Below are 27112 nucleotides of genomic sequence, written 5' to 3'. Positions count from 1 at the left end.
ATACACTTTCCAATTTTTTATACTATACTCCAACCACATACTCTTTGATCTAATGACACTGGCCTTCTGACTTTTCCACTGAACAAGACCCTCCATCTCTCTTGGCTCTAGGCATTTTTTCTGTCTGTCCCCATTCCTAAGATAGTTTTCCTTCTCAGCTCCAGCTTCTGATCTCCCTTTCAGTCTCAAAGAAAATTTCATTTTCTACAAAAAGCTTCTTCCACCTTCTCTTAATTTTAGCACCTTCACTCTGTTAATAAATTTCTATTTAAACTGTATATAACTTGATTTGTATAGTTGTTTACATGCTGTCTTCCCATTAGATTATAAGTTTTGGGCAGTTAGGGGATGCAGTGGATAGAACACCAACTGGAATCAGGAGGATTTGAGTTCAAATTTGATCCAGAAACTTGAAACCCTCATTCCCATATTCTACATGTCAGTGGAATGAACTATCACTAAGAGGAAAGTAAACTATCTCCCACCTTTGGCAAATATAAATGGGTTTAAGCAAAGTGCAAAAGTCAAAATAAGTCAAAAAGAGGCTGATTTTTCTTTAGTGTGAAACAACACAGAATTATAGAATTTCTGAGTTGAAGGGCCAAGTTCCTTAAGGATATTAAGTTTCTTTATCTTTAAAAAGAGGGTGCTAGAACAAAGGGCCTCTAAGTTTCTTGCCAACTCTAAAGCTAAGATCTTATGAACCAATCAGTACATTTGTTGAATGAGGATGAGACCCCAGATTAAATTTCTCAACCAAATTATTAGTGGATGATGAGAACAAACTTGGGATAACAATCTAGGAAGCTAGAGTTCTATGTTCCCCCTCCTTCTTGCCCTTCACCCTCCACCCATACTTTTAAGTAGACAGTGCAAGAATAATGCCACAGGAGTATCCAAAGAAGATGGATTCATACCCCACCTGTGACATTTATTACTATAAACAAATCACTTAGCCTGTCTGGGTCCCTGTTTCCTCATCTGCAAAAGAAAGGGGCGGGGGTTAAATATTTGGCTTTGAGGGTCTTTTCCAAATCTAGAGATCCAAGTTTGTGTATATTCAGAGCATAAAAAGGAATTCTGAAGATAGTGATTGCTTAGCAATGAGGACCTGGAGGTGATTTAATGATTTTTATGAACATCCATGAAATCAAGTGGCTTCTTTTGGCTCACACAGGATATTTCCTAGTGAAAATCTTTATAATGTGAATATAATTACTGCTGCTTTGCTATACTTAGCCTCTATAATAGGGCTAATAAGGACATGAATGGAAACTTTCCTTATAAAAATAGGCAGGTAGGAGCTGTAATGGATAGAGCATTGGGGCTGGAATCAAGAAAACCTGAGCTCATATGTGACCTTAGATACTTATTAGCTTTATAATATTAGGCAAATTATTCCCCTCTGCTTTCTTCTGTTTTCTCAACTGTAAAGTGTATATGATAATAGCATCTGGCTCTCACGGTTGTTTTAATGGTCAAGAAATATAGTAGGTACTATATAAATACGGGCTATTGCTATTATTAAAAAATTTTAAAGGAAGATGCTCTTTTGAAAAAATAATTCAAATTAGCTAATCTAATACACTATTTTTAGTGATGCTAGTTTTTGCCTGCCATGTTCAGAAATTTATTTAGTAACATAACTATTTAGAAGTTTAAATATCATCTTACCCACATAACAAAATATAGTAACAATATCAAAAAAGCATAAATGACTTATTCTGTGTATCTAAAGGAAAGGTTAATAAAACTCTGAAATTTTACCAGGATATTTAATTTGAAGAATCAACTTAAGTTTACTATAGAGATAATACTTTAGTGCAATCAATTCTGTCTATCAAAATTGTTAGAATTATGGTGATGGTCCTCTAAAGGGAAATGTATACTATTTTCTGAATTATATTCCTGTTGAGGCCTCTATTAATTACTCTGATAGAAACAGTTATTTGCCACCAAAGAGAAGTCATCCTAATGACATCCCTGGTGTTGGTAGAATCATGAAAATCTAATCCTATGGCAAAGGCACACGACATTCTTCCCAGTCATGCAATGTAATAAATGGTCCTTCACAGAAATCAAATTTTAGGGTCAGAAGGTCATCTAATCCAAGCCTCTTTTGACAGTCAAGAACTCCTAGACTTCTAGAAGTGTATTGACTTACATATAGTCACAAAACTGGTCAGTGCAGAGACAGGATGAAAAGCTTAGCTGTTCTGAATCTCAGAACCTCATATTCTAATATTCCAGACTTCTGTTCGCATGTACTCTTCATGTTCATTGACTTGCATATTCAATTGTGTGAACAAAAAAGGAAAGATCACATGGAGAAAGCAGGTATCAATGAAACTGAGAGACTTGTATTTGCAAAAACTTTTTACAAAAGAATCTTAACTTTGGGAATACTTTGAGTGATGTTGTCAATTAATCAGTAACAGGAGATCATTAAAGGGTACCAATGGAATATTTCCTCTTTCAAAAAAATTAAGACATTTTCTAAAAGATGCAGTAAATTCTTCTGAAGTTCAGCTCAATTTTTCCATTTGGATTTGAAAATTGTTTCAATCCCACAAGCATAATTAGACAAAGCCATAGATAGAAATAATCTTAACTATAGTCGATATAAAATAGTCTAATAAGTTTATAGCAGCAATGAATGAGAAAAAAAAAACTTCAAGTAAATTCTATGAGTACCTTGTTTCATTTTTAGTCATGTCCTACTCTTCATCACCCCATTGGGGGTTTTCTTAGTAAAGATAACAAAGAGTTTTGCCATTTCCTTCCCCTAAAGATGAGGACATTGAACCAAACTATGTTGAGTGACTTGCCCAGGGACACACAGCTAGTAAGTGTGTGAGACCAGATTTGAATTCAAGAAGATGAGTCTTCATGACTCCAGGTCTGGTACTCTATCCACTATGCCACCTGGCTGACCCATGAGAACTTTAGTAAATCTCCAAGTTTTCATTCAGTCAGCATATGTAATGTGAAGAGTGGTGAGCAACGGGAAGGTTTGGTTAGAATTCTGCCTCCAACATTTATGTGATTTGGGGCATGTTATACTGGGTCTTAGTTGCCTTATCCGCAAAATAAACATAAGAATCTTTTCACCACCTCTCAGAGCTGTTGTGAGAAAAGCAGCCTGCTATCCCTGACATACTCTAGCTATTAATATGATTTTTTTGACATTTTGTTTTCTGTAAAGTCGATCTTTCAGGTAATCCTCTATTCTTTCTATGGGGGCATAATTGTATTATGATGATGGGGTTTTGGGGGAAGCAGACCCATTATTTTTTAATAATTTTTCTTCTGAAGGCCTCAATCTCAAATTTTGATAAGATGAAGAAATATGTTACCAAAGGGAGAGAGAAGTGGCATGAGGGCTTCATTCAAATGAGAAGAGTGAAGTAGAATTCTGTGATGGACTAGCTCCTTTATCATAGCATGTATTTTTCTAAAATCATAAGATTTTATAGTCAGAGCACTGTGATCCAATCCCTGCAATCAATTCAGCTCTAGTAAGGTCAAAGAACTTGTGGATGCAGTGCTGGGCTTAAAATTCAGAACTTCTGTATCTTGTTACCACCCCTTTCACTATACTTACCTCTTCAAATATTCCATGACTATTTAGATAACAGAGATTTGAACTACTGAGATTATTAACACTTAGAAAAAAAGTACATGGAGAAAACTTACCAGATCATAGGGATACCAGTAAAACTAAATCTCATCTTAGAGATGAAATATTTATTTCTGATTACAAATCATTTTTCTACTAACCAGAAATTGATCAAAATCATGCACATTAAACATTTTCTTTTAGTTTAAAAAGTAGATATTTAAAAATAAAATCATTTCTTTTTAAACAAATTAAGAATTGAATTATTTCACTCAAATAAATGGTTGTCAAGTTCAGTGGAAGTGTCATTTGAACTTTCACATTTGGACTCAAAAATTGTTTGGCAAGACAAATACAAAACATGGGTTTTGCCATATGATCTGTTATACAACAAGAAATAGAAAAAAATTCAATATAGTCTGAAAACAAATGTATTGAACCTAGTCATCAAATTCTAGAAGGACCTTAGAGGAATAGGAAAAGACTTACAGATTTTATTTGTGCATTTCCTTCAAATACTCATCTGTAGGGTCAATTTTCAAGACAGTTTGTTCCAAAGATCTCCATTTAATAATACAAGCACTAATATTTTATAGTCATGCCTTCTCTATATGGTTACAAAAGTATACTATGAGACTGTTCAGTCTCACTGACCTCAATATCTGAGCCCATGCTCCTCTGTTAAACTATTTCACTCAACATAGTGTTTCTAAGGAACCAATAACCTTCAAGGATGATATGTATGTAGATATAACTAACAATAGGTCTTCACACTTTATTTCTGAATAACAAATCTTCTGAAGCAGTTGCTGAGAAATTTCACATGCTCTGGTACAAGTAGAATTGTTTGTTTCTAAGGAGAGGACCATACATATACAGAAGGTAGGGTAACTCACTTTGATAAAAAAAAAATAGGAAGGATTAATTCAATTGAGACAGTTATATGTATGTCTTAGGTGGACTAAATCAATTGTCATTGAAGATGCTTTTTTAAAGGAAAACCCACAAAATTACAGGATTTTATAGTTTGAGTATTTTTTAATCTAAATTCTAAAAATTTTCAGATGAAGACAGGTGTCCAAAAAAATAACTTGGTTCATTAAAATTACCTGCAGAACTGAAAGGAGAACCAAGGTCTTCTGAGCTCACGGTTGATCTTCACACAATACCAGGCTCCCAACTGTACTTTTTTATGGATACACCTATGCATTTCCACCACAAACACTTCTATTATTGAAATAATAAATGCCCAAAATAAAGTTACCATGCAAATTCTCATGAATGAACTATTCATGCTTATGAAATACTTCTTCATTCTGAATTAACAGATCTACTTTGCTAGCCAATCAACTGCATGATAAACCAGAAAGAACAAAGAATAGAATTGTGAACTGGAAAGGACCATATAGATCATCTGATCCAATTCCCATTATTTTAAAGATGAGGGATCTGAAGCTCAGAGAGAGGAAATAATTTAAGATTATACCGGCAGTAACTGGCAGAGTAATGATTTGAAAGAAATCCAGGATCCTTGCCACTGTTTCACTTTTGCAAAATCCATTGACATTCCCACTGTTAGATTCAAATTGTTCTCTTAGCATCTCTGTTGGGGGTCTAAAAATTTCCCTAGCAGCATAAATACAATGTACACATAGATATAGCACTATTCTCCTAACCACATAGCACAGAAGATAGTAAAATTTAATCACAAGCTTTAAAATAAACCACATGTCCTAGCAGATTCCATAGACAAAAGCCTTGGTGAGGGCAGCACTGTGTGCTCATATCTCATTCAGACACTTACTGTAGGATTTCAGATTCAGCTTCTCTGGTAAGATGATGTTAATAGTGTGCTCATCACCACTGCTGTACCTGAGAAGCATGTTCTTTTTTTTACGAAGAAGACGGCTGTATTTGGCATTGGAGAGCCATACCTCACACTTGTTGAAGAACACAATGCTAACAGTGCCCAGGACTACCAGGCATGTCAGGACCCCCAGGATGGTGAAGCAGATGGCCTGGCTTTCATTAAGCAGAGGTTTACTGTTCTTGGTCAACTCCCTCATGGTGATCTTAAGCATTCTGTGGTTAGGTTGATGGGTGGCAATCCTGCCTTGAGATTCAGAGGGAGGTTGGTCAGGCAGACCAGGACCTCTTTTAGTCTTGGTTCCTGGGTGGCTGTGGTTAGGGTGGCCATGGTTACAAGTGGGCCCAAAGAATTCTGGTCTACAGAGGCATTCAAAGCCTCCTCTGGCATGAGGCACACAGGTACCACCATGCTCACAGGGGCCACTGGCACAGTGGTCCCCCACATGTTGACTGCAAGTCTTGTCCATGAACCCCAGTGGGCAGCGACACCGAAAATCCCCACCAATGTCTGTGCACACACCTCCATTCTCACATGGATTCGGAATACAGCTGTTCATGTCCAGTTCACAGAAGTTGCCAGAGAAACCCTCTGGGCATAGGCAGGAGGTATAAGAGGCAAGGCCATTGTCATCAATGCAAGCTCCTCCATTCTGGCAGGGAGAACTAGAGTACAAGATGAACAGGTGAGAAAGGAAGCTACAAGATGTAAAGAAAAGTAAATCTGCAATATAATTACTCTATAATTTGATAACAATCCCATAGAAGACTAGCATAGCTTTTCTTAGGGCATCTAGATGGAGCAATGGATAGAGCACCCGGCCTGAAGTTGGGAAAACCTGAGTTGAAATACAACCTAAGACATTTATTAGCTTTATGATTCTGGGCAAGTCACTTAACCCTACTTGCCCCAGTTTCCACATATGTAAAATAAGCTAGAGAAGAAAATGGCAGTCTACTTCAGTATCTTTGCAAAAACAACAAACTCATGTAGAATCACAAAGAGCCTGAAATGACTAAACAGCAAAAATGATTCTTTTCATTTTTCAGAATCTCCTTTGTTACAGAATCAGATTGTCATAATTAGAAGGTATACAACCCTTTACAACCCCAATAATTCCTTCTGCAACCATTCCTTACAAGTAATCTTCTAACACATTTGAAAACCTCCAGGAAAGGGGAAACTCCACATCTATAAAGCTTAAACCTGCCTGGTTCTGTCCACTGATGCCAAGTAGAAAAAATCTAAACTTCCTTTTACGAGATACTTTTTGCAGACAACTATATGTCCTCTTTAAGTCTTCTTTATTCTAAATATCTCCAATTTTTTTCAATCAGTTACCATATAATTTGGTGACATTTTCCTGACTATACTCTGGCTTATTTATATCCCTTCCAACATGTGGTACTCAAAAAGGAGCCTGACAAGAGCAAAAGACAATGGGACCATCATCTCCCTCTTTCTGAATATTATACCTTTATGGATGCAACTCAAGATTCATTAACTTCTTTGACTGGCTGATGAAAGATTACAGTGAAAATGTTCTCCAAGAGACATATAGGACAGATACTGGGGGTGGGGAGAGAGAGAAAGCAATTTGACATGATTATCTTAGGGTTCTTTTTTAATGTAATGACATATTTTGTTTTTATATTACTTATATTTTTCAATATACTCCTGAGCCCTTACTCTTCCAGAAAGCCATCCCTTAAAACAAAAAAAGGAAAAGGAAAAAACAGCACAGCAAACACAATCAATTGATCCAAAAATATCTGATGTTATATTTACTGTTCCATGCTCATAGTTAAGGGTATGCTGGCAAATATTTAACAACCAACTCGTTAAAGAAAAAAAAATGTGAACACAATATGCTTTTTTTTGTTGTTTGTATTATGTTTTGGGAGGTTGTTTTTGGCAAAGTAATGAGGTTAAGTGACTTGCCCAAGGTCACAAAGCTAGGTAATTATAAAGTGTCTGAGGTCAAATTTGAACTCAGGTTCTCCTGACTCCAGGGCCAGCATTCTATCCACTGTGCCACCTAACTACCTCCACAATATACTTTTAAGTTAAACCTGAATTATCACTTTCTTAAATCCAAGCAACAAAATAATATATCCAACTCTGATTTGTAGCATTTTCTGATTTCTTAGATTTAAATGTTCAAAGATTTAACAATCAGCTTTCAGGGCAGCTAGGTGACACAATGGATAGAGCACAGGCCCTGGAGTCAGGAGGACCTGAGTTCAAATTTGGCCTTAGACACTTAATAATCACTTAACACAACTGCCTTAAATAAATAATTTTTTAAAAAAACCAGCTTTCAAGAGCAGATTTGAGATGGCTCTAATACACCCCTTCCACATCCTGCTCCTTCTACAAGGAAGGAGGGAATCAGGGCAGGTAGTATTGTCTACATTGATCAGGTGAAAGCAATGAGGCTTTGGGGGGGGGGTAACCAATTTGTTCCAAATTTGCACAGAAAATGAGTAGTACAACCAAGACCAGAATCCAAATTTCCCAATTCTCAGTATTCCTTCTGTGCCACTATACTTCCATGATGGACATTGTTTTACTCTCCATCCATTTTTGTAGTTTGAAAAAAAATACATAATTGACTATAGTAAACCTAGACATGCGCCTGAGGTCTGAAAGAACTGTAATATGTTCAGTGCCTTGGTGTATTCTTTCTGAATAGATGAAGGAGAGATATATCTAGAGCACATCTGTGGCAAGCAGGCAACATTGTTCTTTGAGCTTTGAAAAATGGATGAGTAGAAAAAACAGAATGATGAGGGCTCGGTGTGGGCAGTGATCCCAGAGAGGGGAGTCATAAGAGACCTAAGAGAACACTCAAATCAAACCATCATTTTACAGACGAGACAGGGATGAGAAATGGCTTGTCTAATACACACAGGGAGCCAGAATCAGAGTCAGAATTCAAACCCAGAGACTTTGACCACTAGACCTAAAGGCTGGATTAGCAGCTGCAGCTTTGAATTTTGGACAATATGACAGCAAAAGCCAATCTCCACCACTACTGCAGCCCTGCCCATGGGATCTTTATTTCCTTTCTAATTTCTTGGATGACCTGAGATGCCAAAAGAAAGACCAGAATAGTAAAACTCTGAGCAACTGTATATGAGAGTGATTACAAGACTGTAGGCTTCCCCCTCTTTTTAGTAGTGTTTTCTTTCTGTCACTGTCTCTGTCTCTCTGTGTATGTCTTTCTGTGTCTCTCTTTGGTTCTATGGTCTCTGCATTTCTTTCTATCTGTCTGTGTTCTCCTCCTTCTCCCTCTCCCTCTCCCCCTCCTCTCTCTCTCCCCCCATCCCCCCTCTCCTTTTTCCTTGTGATGGATAGAGCTGCAGAGAAGAATGATAAATGGCCAGTATTATCCTGGCTTGGTCAGAATATTAGCTTGGTCAGACGCCAGTTCTTGGTTAGAAGCCAAAGTTCCCTTGCCCTTCTTCAAGTTCAGATTCAAAAGTCAAGTGCTTAGGGTAGTCCCTCCTGACCTCTATTACTTACTTACTTCTCACCTTAGATAAAAGACAATGCCCCTCAAATTTCTCATCATGTTTTGACTGCTTTTCCTATGACCCTATCATTATTTCAATTTTGAACATAGAAATTTATATATTTGTCATATGTTTCCAATCATAAAAGTATAAACTTATTGAGGGTAGGGACTATAATAATAATTATATAATATATAAATAATATATAATACATATAATATATAATCATAATAACATTAACTTAATTGCAAGCTACAGTGGTGAAAGCAGTTTGACATGAATAGTACTTTAATTTTTGCAAGATATTTTTATAAACATTTACATATTTTTGATACTTCTATCAACCTTTTGAGGTAGGTAGTATAACTATATTCCCCATTTTATAAATAACCTCACTGCACTACACTTTCTTTAGTGATTTTTCCTTTGTTACCTATTTAGTGAATGTTAAGATCAGGATTTGAATCCAGATCCAGACAAATCCAATCTTCTTCCCAATACTTTGAATAAAGAACATACATTCATTGAAGTATGTTAGTTATATTTTTAACACATTATGATTATATTCCTGTGACTTAATTATTGAATGCTATTTTCAACATCATTATTCAAATAAATAAACTGAGTTTCATAATGCTAAAAATGACTTATCCTTAGTCACAAGTGCAGGCAGAATATGACCGCAAGTCTTAACTGACAGTCTGGTGCTTTTTCATCTATATCATATTGCTTTATAATTTTTCATCTTTGTATCAAGTACTGAAGAGAGTGAACTACAATTTGTTCAGTTGTTTTTCAGTCACATTTAACAATTTGGGGTTTTCTTGGCAAAGATAATGAAATAGTTTGCAATTTCCTTTTCCAGTTCATTCTACAGATGAGGAAACTGAGACAAACAATGTGAAGAGACTTACCCAGGATAATAATTTTGTCATATGATGTGTCATATTTGAATTCAGGAAGATGAATCTGACTGCAGACCCAGCTCCTTATACACTATTGTGCCACTTGGCTACTCCTAGTGGGTACTTAAAAAACTTGCATTGGACTGGTCCAAGATATTATATTATAACCACAGTTTATTGGATGGTGGCTGTGGCGGTAAGTACTGTTGCTGTTGGTGTAAGTATTGTTGTTATCAGAGTGGTTACAGAGGTAGAGGTGGCATTACATTTGAGGAGTTTTGTTTTTGCCTAGACAAGTCACTTTGCTTCTAAATGCTCTGGGCAAATCTCAAGGGCCATAAATTGCAGAGAGGTGTCAACCTACACTATTAGAGGGATTATTTTCATCCAGGATTTCCATATACCAGAAAAATCACAGTCTAGTTCTTATCCTTATGGGGGTGGAGAAAGGAACTGTCTTTACTACATATGAGTGAGCACAGTGCTAGGGTTCTTAGGAAAATAAAGACTGAAAAACAAGCAAACAACAAAATGTTTTAAATGATCTTTATGTGAAACCATGTGAGTGACTTATTACAGAGAAAATCCAGTGAGAGAAATGTGCTGTTTTAAAATGAAGTTGCTTTCTCTAAGGGAGCCCACATAACTTCCTTTAAAGGCATCCTGCCTTCATTATCTATTCAATTTTCAAGCTCTGAAAAAAGAAAGGAGCTATATTCATCTAGGACAAGAGAATTGTTGCTATACAAAAGATGAATAATTTTTCTGCATAAGAATTACCTTTCCAAGGAATTTCAAGCATCTTAGGCTGTATTTTGACAGACTTGTTCATACTGGTTAAGAGACAGGTATAGATTCAGATAGAGATTTTTGTGTGTATGTGTGTAAGTATATATTTTATAAGTTTGTAACTGTGTATATATTTTTTAAAGTTCCTTCTTTCTTCCTCTAGTTGAATATAAAACAGCTGCTTCTACATAAAGCTTTTACAAATTATACATTAATAATAAAAATAACTCACATTTTAGTGCCACTTAAAGTCTTAGAAAATACATTTCTCATAGCAACCTAGTAAAGGAGATAAAACAAGTATTCTCATTCCCAAATTTGAGATGAGGAAACTTAGGCAAGTTTGACAGTGACAGGGTCAGGATTGTGAGTAAATGTGAAGTGAGTAGATGGAATGTGCATTTTCCCCTTGTTTACAGACTACCCCTAGTTGGGAAAGAACTAGAGATTTTTAAAAAAATCACATTTCTATAGTCAATCAACCAGCATTTATTAAGAACCTACTAAGTATTAGGATTAGAAAGATGTATCAGGGATAGTGAGGCCAAAAATCAAATAAAAAAATTTCTCAAAATTCATAGAGTATTTTTCCTCCTTCCTTGTTATCTTTACTTAATTGAAAAAGGAAATATGGCTTCAGAGAGGCAAGGTACTTTTGCCTTCTGGTACACCTAATTAAAATCAGAATAGATAGTTTGTCCCAATTCTGCTATGCCATACATCAGGGGTTTTTTTTTGGGGGGGGGGGTGAGAATCAGTTCCCAATCTGTTGGATTGCTGACACAACTGGAGAATGACAAGTCAAAATGGGTTGATCATAGGAAAAAGTCTATTCCAATCTGTAATTCCCCCAAAATAAAAACTCTTTCTCCTAGTGATTGTTCAACAGGAAAGAAGTAAAAATGGGAAGGAAAAACTTGTGTGGGGAGAAGAGACAGACAGAGAGAAATATCTGCCCCCATCATAAAAGTAACATTTACCATGTATCAGCAAGCTATCTGACAGTTATCATAACTTGAACTATAAACTCAACTGCTTAAAGATCTATGTCCTAGGTACATGACTAAAAGTAATAATTAAGAATTCATATTTATGTAAATATAATTTATAAAAAACCCTGTTTGTTAGATGGTATCCCTATTTTATAGATAAAGAAACTGAATTTCAGGGAAGTAGAGTAGAAAAACAAAATTGGATTTGAAGTTAGGAGATCTGTGTTCAAGTCTTATTTAGGCCTCTTATCAGTTTTATAATTATGGGTGAATCAATTCTCTTGGCTTTATTTTTCTTTAAATTTAAAAACTATAAAACAGTGAGTTGCATGACATGACTTCTATCATTCCTTATAACATTAAGTGAAAGTATTATAGAGTTGATCTAGTCAACTCCTTCATTTTGCAGATGACCCAGGGAGGTTAAGTAAATTGTTCAGGTCATATGCATACTATGTATTGAGGCAGGATTTAAACCCATGTTATATAACCCCAGGTTTTTACCAAGCTGTATCCTTTTCCATTTTATCTACTGCCTCTGTGCCTATGTCCTTAGTGGTAATTCTCAAGTCAATAGTCTCAGTCAACTCATCATCTATTGATATATAAGAGAACCCAGGAAAATCCACATGTAACAATTCTACTAATAACCCTTCCTCAGAAGAGGAAAAAATTGCATGCACAGACAAAAAGGCAAGAACCTACCTACACAACGATATCCCAACCTTGGCATCATCTGGAATATATCCTCCCTTTTTCATCATACCCTAGTCTTGTTGAGTCTACATTCTCCACATTTCTCTCTTTAAGATTATTTTCATCCACAGTAAATGTCTCCTCATTCAAGATAACAGAATTATATCTGGAATGTACCTCAGATACCTAGTGCAACTCCTGCATATTACAAATGAGGAAATGGAAGCTTAGGAAAATTGACTTTCTCATCCAAAATCACACTAGGGGTAAATGCTAGCCTCAATGCTTATAGTTCTATTGAAATAGCCTCTCACTTTTCTCCCTAATCCTGACTCTTCATTTCATAACCCATCCTGAACATGTATGCCAAATTGGCATTCCAAAAGCTTATAACTCCCCTCCTCAAGACATTCCAGTGACTCTCCATTGCCTTGGAACAAGATTTAAAAGTCCTCTGTTTTATACTTTTTTCCCAATTTACCTCTAGCAGACCATTCCAGTATGATTATAAATTATTCACCCTACATGAATTCCAATCAAAATATCTTACTTCAAGTTCCTTAAACAAATCGATCTTTTTCTCACCTTCATGCCTTTGTATAACATTTTTCTTATGCCTGTAATGATTTCATCTCACCATCTCCTTAGCTCTAGTTCTACATCCTTCAGCAAACCTTTGATTATTTCCCCAGTTGTTAATACTCTTGTCCCTGAAACTCCTACCCCATATATCCAATTGTCAATATATTAGCATATATCTATTATTCACTAATCTGCGAATGTGTTGTATCCTTTCAATATGCTAGTTTCTTGATGATTGCACATTATCTCACTTTGTTCTTTTATCTGAAGTCCTAGAACTTGCTCAAAGCAAGTGATTAATAAATGCATATTGACTGACAAAATGTCATACTGCCCTGATGTTCCAACCTTACTCCTCCATATACTTGCTCACCATTTAATAATAGAGTTGTGGGAGAGGAAAGGTTATTTCCTCTGTTTTTCTTACCTAGTTGGAAAAGCCCCAGTGAGAAAGAAGTTAATGCCCTTCTCAGGACCAGTCCTGCTCTTTGTGTTAGTATCATCAGCCTATATTGCACTCAAATTACTCATAAAATTATTCATCTATAAACAAGAGGTTGCACAGGGAATGGGCATCTCCATAGGAAGTAACATGCAAGAGCATTAAGGACCATTTTCAAATATGATGTTTTTATAAATTACTTTAAATGGTATCTCTAGGATTCAGGAATAAAGCTGTAAGAAGACTTAAATTGTATATATGCTTTCATTTGGGGTATAGAACTTGGAAGCACAATTTTCTTTTATTATTTCATACATTCTATTCTTTCTTTTTTTACTTAAATAATTTTATTGATGCATTTTGCTTTTATATCACCTCTATATTCAAATAACATCCTCTTCCTCCTCTCCTCAATGAGCCTTCCCTTGCAATAGAGAAGGAAAAAAAACAATTCAGCAAAACTTCACCCAAGGCTGGTGATAAAGGCATTCAGAGGAGACAAGAAGGATAAAGCCCTTTTCAAACACAGCCTAAGATGCATAAATGTCTTTTTTCCTAATCCCATCAAAAATATTTTCAATAGGGAGCTCTTCCTTTCCCTACTGGCCAAAAATCCAGGGTGAGGTTACAGTTAAATTTTGCATGGAATTATAATTGTTTCAGTCATTCCAATAGCAGCCTCTAGTGGAATTAGTAAATTTGATGAAGATACTATTTGGTTAGAAGGGGAGCATAAGATTCTGATTTGAATAAACCCTAACAATGCTATGTGCAGAAGTCAATGTGCTTTATGAAAGAAGTCCTAGGTTAAAAGTCAAGATACCTGGATTCTAGTCCTTGACAGGCTGTATCACCTTGGACTAGTCATTTCTACTACCTCAGTTCTATCTGGAAAAAAGAAGTGGTTACATTAAGATGAACCTTCTCATCCTTAAAAAAAATAAACAAAAAAAAACCTTCAGTCAATACTACTGTCTCCATTAGCTATTGGTCAATATACTTTCACCCCTTTTCATCTAAACTTGATAAAGTCATTTATACTTGATCCTTCTCTCCCCCATAAACCTTTGTCAATCTGTCTTCTTACTTTTAGCATTCGAATGAAACCACCTTTTCCAAAGTTATCAAGGATAACTAAATTGACAAATATGACCTTTTAAAAAAATTATCATCCTTAGAAGTATCATCCTGTACATTCATTTCTGGGTTTTTGAGACATTGCTGTCTCCTACTTTTCTTCCTGTCCTACTGGTCCTTCTCAGTCTCCCTTGCTGGATCTTCATCTGGTCCATGGTTACTAACTATGGATATGCTCTCAAGTTCTGCTCTGGAACCTTCTTCCCTTTCTCTGTAAACTTTATCACTTGATCATATCAGTTCCCACATAAAAATGACTTCCAGATTTACATGTCCAGCCCTAGTTTTTCATCTTAGCTTAAGTATCAAATCACCAACTTACTCTTAGATGCTTAGCAGTAGATGTCTTACAGGCATATCAAACTCAAAAGGTCTAAAACAGATCACATTATTTCACAACTCCACCTGCCAAAAACCCTCCTCTTTTGAACTTCATTGTTATGTTTGAAGGCATCACCATCTTCTCTTATCCCATATATCAAACCAGTTGATAAAATGTCATTTTTACTTCTATAAGATCTCTTACCTCTGCTCCTTTCTATTCATTCACATAACTGTACCTCCATTCTTCATCCTCTCTCACCTGGACTATTACAATAACCTCCAAATTAGTCTCCCACTCTCACATTTCTCCTCTACTTCTCATCCTTTATAAAGTTAACAAAGTGATTTTCTTCAAGCTTACAGCTTATGGGTTTCTTTTGTTAAAATTTTCATTTATTTAAGAGGCAATGGGACTAAGTGACATGTCCAATGTCACACAGGCAATTATTAAATTTCTGAGGTCGGATTAGAACTCAGGTACTCCTGACTCCAGGGCCAGTGCTCTATCCATTGTGCCATCTAGGTAGCCCTTCAAGTTTACATCTAACCATTTCATCTCCCTACTCAAAAAATTCCCATCACTCCTTAACACCTTCTAAGTTCAAACAGAAATATTTCTGTTTGACATTTAAACAACCTAGTCCCTTCCTATCATTCTAGTCTTTTCTCCCCCATTCCTCTTCTCTATGAACCCCATGATCCAATCATACCTTGCTATTTTGAACACATGATCTTCCATCTTCTGTCTCCTTGCCTTGGCAGTAGCTGTTTCCACCATGTCTGGCATGTCCTCTTTCCTCCTCTCCTCTCAGAAACCTTAACTTCCTTTAGAGAATCACTTTGGTTCACCCTAGTTATTCATGCCAAGTACTATAAGATGGATGATCTTGTCACTCAATCAGATAATAAGATTTCTTAAGTATTTACTGTGTTCCAGGCATTATACAAAGAAAGGCAGAAAATAATCTCTGTACTCAAGGAGCTTACATTCTAATGGTGGGGAAAATATGCAATCAACAAGTACAGGTACCAACAAGCTATAGAAAAGAGAATAGGAAATAATCAACAGAAGGAAAGTACCAGTATGGAAAAGGATTAGGAAAGCTTTCTTGTAGAATGCAGAATGCTAGTGTAGACTTGAGGAAACCTGATACCTACTTTGTATGTATCTTGTACATTCTTACATTTATACCTATTGTTTCCTCAATTAGAATGAAAGCTTCTTAAGGACAGGAACTATTTTTATTTTTCTTTATATCCCCAGCACTTAATATAGTTTCTGGAAATGTAAGGAGTTGAAAAATATTTGTTAATTGACTAATTGATTAACTTGACTGATTGATGCGAAGAGATTATACTGTTTATCTTGACATTGTGCAGATGTTTAGTTTTGGGGTTTGGGGACTGGGGTAGGATTCAGTAAAAACAGCTCATCACATTGACATCTCTGGGGAAAAGTCTGGTGACTCATAGTTCCCATTTGTGGGGTATTCAGGACCACATTTCTACTAATAATTATTATGATAATCCCCAGGAAGTCCTCATAGTATGGTGGCAAGAGTTCTAGATTTGGACTCAGAGACTTGGAGTTGAATCCTGGGACCTATGTGATCCTGGGTCTTAGGATCAGTAGTTATAAAATGAAAGGTTGGGACTAGATAATCTCTAAAATTCCTTCTGGCTCTAAATCTATAGTCCTAGAATATAAACGTTTTTTGTTTTGTGTTTGACGAAACTTGCACATCCATTATGTTCAACTTCTTTTTGACCAGAGAGATGACCCCCAATTTTTCACATCTTCCTTTTTGAAGGGTTCTCTCTTTCCTCTGATTTCTTTGTTAAGTATAGCTTTTGATTAATGATGAAGTATTGATTTATTCTTTACAGTACTCCCACTTTTTGTATTGTCTTAATTTTTGTCTTTTCACTTTTGATGGATACTTAGGGATATCAGTAATTTCTGATGTACTTTGTTTTCTATGTACTATTCTACATATTTAAAAATTGGTTTTGCTTAGGTAGTATAGTGATTAAGTTTTCTGTTGTATTTGTTGAAGCAATCTACATGTTCCCTTTTATCTCCAGGTTAATTCCTAGTTCCTTTAACCAGTAGTTATATAGGATAGTATCTTTCCACAGATTTTCAATAGTTCTCTCAAGTCCCTTCTGCCATGGTGGCATGTGACAATTATCCTTATAAGTATTACTTGATAACTACACCTTCCTTTCTCACAATGGTAGCACCTCTGGTGGGAGAGCTTGCCAAGTCCTTTTCTGGGCTGCTCAACCAACTTTGGTATCCAACTTCACCAGAACCTTACCTGCGGCTCTAAGAAACTGTAACATGCTTAGCAGTCACATTCCAGTAAAACCATCTTGGCAGATGGACTAAATCAGATTGGGGTACCTGTCAATGAATTTGACTACTCCACGCATATTAAGACTTTTCCTGCCAAATGGGTAGGATGAGAACACTATGTTCCAAAGACCATGAAGACATCTGGAAAAGGCTCTGTGGAGTACTTAAACTTAGTCAAATATTGAAGACACTGCAACCCAGACTATCTTAGAGAAAGTGAGCCTGGTGATTTTGTGTAACTTTGTCTCACTGAAATCTAATTCATACAAAAAGTCAAGATATTAACTGTGTTGTCATTGGCCCTCTTTGAAAATGAAAATGGATCACAAGAACCATGGTAACAATTGCAATTTTTGTGCCTATTCATGATAGTGATTAAAAATAATTAAAAAACGTATAGTTGGTCTGTTAGTAAGATATCACAATACAGTTGTGAAGGCATTGGATTTGGTTTCAAAGAACCCAGGTTCAAATCCTGATTCTTTCATTAGCAGTATGTGTGACCTTGGGTAATTCATTTAACATTTCCTCACCTTTAAAATGAGGGGGTTGTTCTATATTACCTATAGGGTCTCTTCTCTAAATCTTTTCAAAATTCCATCCAAGTATATCCATTCAAAGTCATTCAAATTAGCATAATTCTATTAGCCATACATTTCATTATTAGGTAGCATGTTCAATGTCTTCTGGTTCTTTAGAGTGTCTCTTTTTATGTACTAAATAACTCCTAAGCTTCAATCTTCTTTGATTATTCTAGTTTTAGGAAGGAAATAATTTTTTTACACTTATCTTGCAATGATCTGCAATATTATTGTGGAACCTGGAACTGAAGATATCACTGATAAAAAGCAATATGAAGTCCTTGCCTAGAGCTGGTAAGATGTTTCCAATTTTGTTATGATGTGGTACAAGCATCTAATAAAAGAATTCATAGCTTGAGTTCATTTCACATACATTCAGTTTGTTCACTTTTAAGGTGGTTAGTTTAGTTAGTCAACACCATCTGCCCCTAAACATTTATCAGCAGATGGAGTGTTATCATTTATAATTTGTTCTTATTTTTCTTGTCTACTTGAGGACACAAAACAAGAAAGAGTGCTACTGTGCTACTCACTGCACTGTCACCCGCATTAAGCTGATCACAATGATTTTAAGTATGGCAAACAATACTAACCAATATAGCTGGCAAATTGTTCTTGCTTAGTCATTTCAGTCATGTCCTACTCTTCATGACTCCATTTGAGGAGTTCTTGGCAAAAAAGCTGGAATACTTTGCCATTTCAATGCCAGTTCATTTTATAGGAAGCTGAGGCAAACAGGCTTGGATGACTTGCTCAGGGTTACACAGCTGGTGAATGTCTAAGGTCAGACTTGAACTCAGGAAGATGAGTTTTTCTAATTCCATCAAGTTTTTCTAACTTTCATCAAGTTGACAAACCACAGGTGTGCACATATATCACATGCCAGAATCACATCAAATAAAATTGGCAACTGATCTACTCCTTCTTTTATATATTATCATGCCCCTCACCCACTGAATTTTCCTCTCCAGATTAAGCATCCTAATTCCTTTAACCAGCAGTTTATCTAAAATGATATCCAATCCCCAAATATCTTGTCATCCTTCCTGTACATTTATTCCACTCAGTTGACGTTCTTCATAAAACATAGTACCCAGAGCTGAGCTCAATTTATCTGCTACAAATTATCACTTTTTATCTGGCTCACTGCTATCTAAAAGTTAAAGAAATCAAAGAAACATTGCTAGTCTTAATCCTTTCATGGATTAACTAATCAGACAAAAATGATAGTTTATGAAACCCATTTCTTATATTTTAAATGGCAGCTAGAGTTTGCTTAACTGTCATCTCTTGTTTCTTTACCACTGCAATATTATGTAAATAACTGAGAAATGTGCCTTGGTTCACTGGCCCCAATTTATTTCTATTCATACATATCAGAATTTCAAAGGCTCTCAAGAATATTAATATCTAATTACTTTGGGCTGTGCCATATCAAAGCAAGATGCACCTGGTTTTTGTTTACTTTTTTTAGGAAATTGGATACCACTCAACAGTATTATGAAATGGAAATAACAGGGAACTTAGAGTCAGACTATCTGAATTCTAGCAACTCCTTTCTATTAATTAGCACTATGACCTTTGACAAATAAGTTCCCTTCTCTAGGCAAGTTTATAAATAAAGAGATAATAAATAGATGGTCTCAATCTAAAATGTTTGATTCTATGATTATGAGGAAATTTTCACCTCAAAAAGTTCACAGTCCTGTGGACTCACACTTTCTGTTCTATGCTCTTTTTAACTCTAAGAGTTTATGATCCATAATCCTAAAGCCTCTTCTTACTATATCACTGTTCTAATCATAAAACAGGGATTCTTAACCATTTTGTGTACTATGAATTTGTGTGTTCTTTGGCAACTTGGTAAAGTCTTCTCAGATTAACATTTTTAAATGCATAAAGTAATGTACATAGGATTATAAAGAAAACTACTTATATTGAAAAAGATATATTCTTTTCCCATCTATATTCATGGATCCCCTGAAATCTATATATGGAACTTTATCTATAGGTCCCATGTTAAGAACCATTCTCTAAATACCTTTCTGACTTTGAAATTCTGATGTGTGGTTCTAAGATCCCTTGTGGCCCTGACATTTTGTGTTCTGTAGTGCTTCTTCCAATTCTGACATTCTATTTTTTAAGACTTTTTTGATCCATAAATTCATATCCTAAGTTCCCTTCAAACTCTGACATTCCAAAGACCCTTTTGGCTTTGTATTCTGTTATGTGATCATTAACTCTCTTGAATGTCTGACAGTCTAGGCTGTGACTCTAAATATCCTTGCCAGTTTATATTGCTTCAAGAAAGAATACTTAGAATTTCCAAAGAAAAAATTTCTACCATTTAAAAGTGAAAGGATATTTGAAGAAAAAGAAATGAAAAATTACATAGAAATGAAGACAATCATAAATCACTGGAAATGAAGCTTTACCCATTAATAACACAAGGTCCTTCCTTAAAATGACAGTTTCTTCCTGAAGAGCCAGGGGCACAAGAACAGCTGGAGCCACCTTCCTCAGAACCAGTGCATGTTCCATTCTTGTGGCAGGGTTTGGCAGCACACAACTGGAGATCTAAAGGAATACATTCAACATATTTAATATTATTCCTTCTTTCCTTACCTTGAAACTTGCTCCACCATCTTGTTATTCATTTCTACTCATGTAGAATAAATACCTATTATGGAGATTTCCCTACTCCAGGTTATTCCTCTATACTCTTGTCCAGGACTTATCCAAAATAATGACCTTCTGTTTATGTTGTAACAGTCAAAAGAAGCAGCCCCAAAACTAGGAGGCAGTGAGTCTTTGAAAACAGAAAGAAATGTAGAAAGAAATGAAGAAGAAACAGTAGAAACTAGAACAGAGGAAGGGCTGGGGAAACCAAACTAAATATGAATCAAAATATCAGGTCACATTCATATGTCTAGTCATATGAATATATTCAATATTCATAGTGGTCAGGATTTTTACCTGCAGCAAAGAAGGCTTAAAAGTCATGATTTTTTTTTGATCCTTCATTCTTCTGATCCTAACATCAGGGAGTTGATGTCAAGACAAGTACATCAATTGGAATTGAGTGAGAAGGTGCTGTGCTAATTCACCAGCCTCATTTTCTCCTCCACAGGCATTTGGGTCCAGTGGCCAGATATGAATCAGGATGACTACAAATGGCCCTGGATGCAAGTCAGTCAGTGTTAAGTGATTTGCCCAAGGTCACAGAGTTAACCTTCTTCTAATTTCCTATAATTTATCCCATCCATTTGGTCATCCCCTATGATATCTTATCTGTTCCATATATAGTCTTGAACTGGCAATTAAAATTTCACTGCTATTTAGTTCTTCTCATATTCATTTTCTCTCTTACTACTGTAATGATCTTGTTTTCCCTTTTTTCTTTTTAATTTCCTTGTATTTTCTTTTTCATTTTCCTGCATTCTCTCACAGTGACTAGGTGCTTCATATACTAGATTCTTTCTCTGCCTCATTAATTCTCCTCATTAATTCCTCAAGATTCATTGGCTTCTCAAAACTTGACCAATAAACCTACCATAGTCATTTTAAATGCCTCACTTTCTAAGTCTAAAACAAATGGTGAAGTTACCTCTGAACCAATGAAATCACAATTAGTACAGCCCTCCCACCCCACAAAAATACTATTAAGGTAGCCTCACATACAGAAACATTCAATCAATAAATATTTTTTTAAATGAGAAATTCAGCTTTATGGGATAAAAGAATTCTGAATTGGAAGACTTGTATTTGAATTCTGGTTCTAATATGTACAATTTATTCTAACTGTGGACAAGACATTACCCTGATCTGGGCCTAAGTTTCTTCCCATACTTGAGAGAGTTGAACTCAGTACACTAATGTTTCACCTTCTTTGAATGGGTCATCTTGGTTCTGGTTCAAATCTCCTGTGAAATCATTAAGCAATCAGTGAAAGCCATTTACTTCCCTTCCCTAGATCCCGTTTTTTTCATCTGTAAAGTAAGAAAACTGAACTAAATAATATCTGGGTTCTTCTCAGTTCTACTATCATAGGATTCATATTTATTATTTCTGATAAGGGTGTGAGAATTTTGGGTAAGGGGAAATGGATTTTGCTCAAGGCTAGAGTGTATCATAGAACTGCTGATTATGTTCTGCAATTAAGAAATGACCCATTGCAGATGTTCATGGGAAGAATGGTGGTTAAAAACTTGCCACTAGGCGTGATGAAGTAAGGAGTGTGTATTAAGCTGTCATAGACATCAGAATGATTGATCTGGTGCAGAGAAGTCAGTATGAATGACAGGGAGAGTAAACAACTGAGTATAGGGAACTCAATTTAGCCTTCCCCAATAACAAATTGGTAAAAGGCTATATACCTAGTTCTCAAAAGAAGAGCAAATTTAAAAATCACATGCAATATAATTTCAAATCATTAATAAAAAGAGAATTGTACAAAACAACATATACAACAAAAAGGCAAAAATTCCAAAAGATGGAGTCACTTAGCATGACACATAGCAGACACTTAATAATTGCTTATTTATTGAAATGCAATGTTAGAAGGAAGAGCTAAAGGGAGATAGGCATACTTTTAAGAGTACTGAAAACTGTATCAACCATCTTGGAAAATAATTTGGAATGCAGGTTTAAAAATGAGTAAATAGAATGACTATACCCTTTAACCCTTTATCCCAATCTGATAAGAAAACCCTAAATGGAGTCTTAAAGAGTAAGACATAGCTAAACTGACTTAACAGCCACAACAACTACATCAAACAAGTTTGACCTAGAGAAGGGTTGGGAAAATAAAATTTCTCTTTTTCTGGAGGTGTGAATATGGATGAGCCACTATCCAACTGTCAAATATGACTGATATGTTAGTTTTGCTGAACTGATTTTTTATTTTCTCTTATTATTTCTCTTATTCATTAATCTTTCTTTTCTTAAGAAATGCCTCACCAGATTAAAGTCAGGGAAGAATATACTGAAAATAAATAGTATGCAACAACACAAAGTATCTATAAAAATAAGAAAACTTAGATAGTTAATTTTTCATATCTGTAAAAGGGTTGGTAACTTGTGAGACCCAGCTATTTGTTCAGGGATGTAAAGTAGGAGCAATGGCCCTATGAATTAGAAGGAAGGGGTGGAGGGAGGAAGGAGGAGAAGAGACAGAGACTTCATGTCAATTAAACTGAGGATATACAATTCCGAACAAGAACATTTTATTTCATATAAAGGTCCTTAAAAATATTCATCCAACAAATACTTATTAAGCATAATACTACCAGGTAGATGAAAATCAATACAAATAAAACAGTCTTTAACCTCAAAGAATCTGCATCACTTTTAAAATCAATTGGGGAGAAAAGGCAGAGGCAACACGTACCAAGAAAGATCAATACAAAATAGATTATATTACAAAGTAACCTTGACAGGAGAGGTGACACATTAACAACTGAGGAACAAGGATATGAGAAACAACTATCTCTCAGTGTGACAAGTTTTGCCTGCTGGTTTTGTATCTCTTTTCAAGTCAGGCTGGCAAAGGGGTAAAAGAAAAGCTAAAGTTTAACAGTCAGGAACTTCCATGACTGCATCTTCCCAGAAGTATTTATTTCTCAAAAAGCAAGCAAAATGATCCATAAAACCACAGTTGAATGACAGGTTGAGTAATTACATGCCTTTCATAAGAAATGATCTCCTTCAGCAGAGACTGGCTCAACACACACACAAAAAAATATGACTATCCAATGCTCAGTGGGAATCAGTCATCCAGGCTCAAGTATCTAGATCCTGAGATCCTGTTTATGGTCAGTTAATTATCTTGCTCTGTATTGTCTAGTTGGAAATTAGCCCCCCACCCCACCCCCACCCTGTAGGAATAAAATGCAAAGGCCAGTTACAGGCTGAACATAGAGCAGGGAGGGGAAGGGGAATAGATCACTCATTTAACAACCATGTGTACATCTTCCGAGAGTTCTTGAAACAATTTGCTATCTTTTGCTTCATATGTTCCCAAATTTTTAACCCATATTAGATTCTGGAGTAATTTCTTAGAATAGAAATTGCTTTATCTTGTTAGTTTCTGGGTTCCTGAAGAACACTGGCTCAAGAAATTCTTACATGCCTCTGAGAAAGCTAATCGAAACTCAACTTGAGGTTAGCTTCCTAAAAACCACTAAACCTTCAATTTAGGCTAATGAACTTTCTTCCATCATGCCAAAATTCTGTTTAAATGTTAAATACATTTAATATTATTTCAGGGTAACTAAGCAGTACAGTAGATACTTCTTGATTATCTTCTTTTTTGAGTTCAAATCTGACCTCAGACAATTAGCAGCTGTGTCACTCTGGTCAAGTCAGTTAACCCTACTTGCCTCAGTTTCTCATCTGTAAAATGAGGAAATGGCAAACCACTCCAATATCTCTGCCAAGAAAACCCCAACTGGAGTCACAAAGAATTGGACACATCTAAAATGACTGACCAACCATATTATTTCAGGAATAATTCACTTGATATATAATCAGCAACGAACTCCCTCCACCTGAGCAGATTGAAACTAGATCATCGTGATACACTTAGTTCCTCTCAGCAGTTCAGTGATCAAGGACAATTCTAAAAGACTTAGAATAGAAAATTCCATCTACATCCAGAGAAAAAACCATGGAGTCTGAATGCAGACCAAAGCATACTATTTTCATTTTCTAAAACTTGTTCTATGTTATTTTTATTTTTCTCATGGTTTTTTTCCTTTTTTTTCAGATTCCATAACTAGTATGGAAATATGTTAAACATGATCATACATGTATAACCTATATTAGATTACTCACTGTCATGGGGAATGGGAGGGGAAATGAGGGAGGGAGAAAAATATGGAACTAAAAATCTTAAAAAAAAGAATGTTGAAAAGTAACTTAACATAAAATTGGAAAAAATGAAAGGAAAATTAAAAAAGAAAAAGAAACTAGCCATTCCTTCTCAACCTGTGCAATTTTTGTCTATGTCTTCTGATGAATCCTCTAAACAGGATTTTCATTTATTCTATTTTTTTGTGTTTTAAGGATTTCATTTATAATAGGTTAATAGTTGGGCCCCTGCTGTCCCTGCCTTTCACTAAATAACTAGCCCATATCTTTTGTAGACTTTTTGTGCACCTGATGATGCCTTTTATGCTGCTCAGGACACCCAACTCATGCTGTTGATATATTACAGGCTTTCTAACAAGCCCAGAGACAGGAGTCATTTTAGTATTTGTAGCCTCAGGACCTAGAAGAAAGCTTGGCTTATAATAGGTATTTAAATAAATGTTTGTTGATTAAGTGATTGACTGCTTGAAGGAACTAAAGACATTAAGCCTGGAGAAGAGAAGAGAAGATGAAAGAGGGGTATGATTTTTGTATTTATTTGAAGGACCATCATGTGAATGAGGGATTTAACATTCTGCTTGGCTAATTAGGAGCAATAAGGAGAAACTGCTGAGAAGCTGATTAGAACTCAAGGTAAGGAATGATTTCCTAACAATCAGAACTTTCTGAAAATGTAAGACTCTATTACATTTGCTCTTGAGTCTACTTATTTGGAGGTCTTTGATCAAAGGCTGGATGACCAATTGCCAAGGAAAATGTAAAGAACATTCCTGTTCAGATTCAGGTTAGCATAAATGACCTCCAATTTCCATTCAAACTCTTGGATTTCACAATCCTGCATAATAGCCATATAACAATCTTGTATAGCATGACCTCTAATCTTCTTACCATGAAAATTGCTACCAAGAAAATGGTAGCATCTCCAGACTGTAAAATATCTTATCAGAAATGTAGCTCTCAGAACTGAACACTATTTCAGATGTAGTCATAGTGGTGTTAACCCTCAGGATAACAGGTGTTCTCCATTCAGTACATTTTCCATTGTGGAGGTCTAAGACAATCTCTTTTAATAGTATTATCTAATTTATGTTATTCTAGTCTCATTTGAGCCCTCAGTATACCAAGGAAATCATTTTACTCTTCTTTGACCTTCTAATATAGCTTCTTCAACTGCTGTAAGCCTCTTATTTTCTCAACCACTCCTCTCATCTCAATAGAAGATCTCTCCTCACAAATAGAGATCCTTCAAAGTGAGCTTTCTCTTTTCCTCTACTCTACATTTCAAAACCCCTTGGTATTTCACTTTCTTCTCCTTTTTTCCTAGTGTCTGATAATGGTTCTTCTCCCTATCCAAGGCCAGAGAGAGAGAGAGAGAGAGAGAGAGAGAGACAGAGAGACAGAGAGACAGAGATAGAGATAGAGATAGAGATAGAGAGAGAGATAGAGATAGAGATATCCTTGATCCTATTCCCTCCAGTTTCCTCCAGCAGACTGCTCCTTTAAAACCTTTATAAACCTTTCTTTCTCTTATCTTCATCACTTCCCATCTACAGACAGTTTCCCTGCTGCCTAGAAATGTGTCCAGGGCTCTTCTGTAAATAAATCAACAATTCTTCAAGACTATAAAATTCCTTGGGGACATTGTCTATGTCTCATTTCACAGACAAATTCTTGGAAAAGTTTTTTACACCCATTCCCCACCCCGCTTTTTCTCTTGTCACTCATTTTCTCACACCCTTGAAATCTGGCTTACAATCTCATCACTCTTTTCAAAGTTACCAAAGATCTCTTACTTGCCAAATCTGATGTCTTATCTTCAATTTTTATCCTTCTTTATCTCTCTGCAGCATTTGAAACTGTTGGTCACCCCTCTACATTTCCTGGCACCATTCTCATTAGATTTGCCTCCAAAATTGCTATCTAGTCCTAAATCTTCTCTCCATTTTTGATTTTTGGATTTTTTATACCAATCTATCTTGGTTTGTCTTTTATGTATCTAACCATTCCTTCTAAGTCTTTCCTGTTGAACATCAACCTTACCCCACCTTGTAACTGTTGGTCTATACCAAGACTGTGTCCTAAGATATTCTCTATTCTTTTTCTATGTTCTTTTAGTGACTTTATGAAATCCTCATTAGTTTAATCTGCCAAAGAGATAGTACTAAAGACATGTCTGACCTGTCATTTAATATATCATTCAACAAGCATTTATTCACCTATTCCATGCCAGTCATTGTGCTAGGCATTGAAAATCCCCAAGATACATTTCAACTCTCAAATTTTCTGATTCTATAAATTTGAAGCATGCTATGGGAGCATCTTTTGCAGAAAAAAGTCTTCTAATGAGATACTTAAAATATTCTAATAACATCCTTAAATCAATGCCCCTGGATGGACTCCAAGTGAGAGAATCTAAAATTTATAAATTTTA

General features: G+C 35.7%; 1 protein-coding gene across 1 annotated transcript in view; it reads right to left on the bottom strand.

Annotated features, from left to right (window-relative positions):
* Positions 1 to 3895: 3895 nt before the first annotated feature.
* DLK1 (delta like non-canonical Notch ligand 1) overlaps positions 3896 to 27112 on the bottom strand; it is a 34071-nt gene continuing 10854 nt past the window's right edge. The window contains exons 5-6 of the mRNA XM_074230943.1: positions 20247 to 20388; positions 3896 to 6151 (exon numbers count right to left, since the gene is read on the bottom strand). Of these exons, the coding sequence (XP_074087044.1) occupies positions 5401 to 6151; positions 20247 to 20388 (893 nt within the window). The 3' untranslated portion in view covers positions 3896 to 5400. The remainder of the gene's footprint in view (positions 6152 to 20246; positions 20389 to 27112) is intronic.

Source organism: Macrotis lagotis, chromosome 1 (genome assembly GCF_037893015.1).
Source record: "Macrotis lagotis isolate mMagLag1 chromosome 1, bilby.v1.9.chrom.fasta, whole genome shotgun sequence".
Taxonomy (NCBI): Eukaryota; Metazoa; Chordata; class Mammalia; order Peramelemorphia; family Peramelidae; genus Macrotis; species Macrotis lagotis.
Note: the sequence above shows the minus strand (reverse complement) of the source record. Positions and strands in the feature narration are given on the sequence as shown.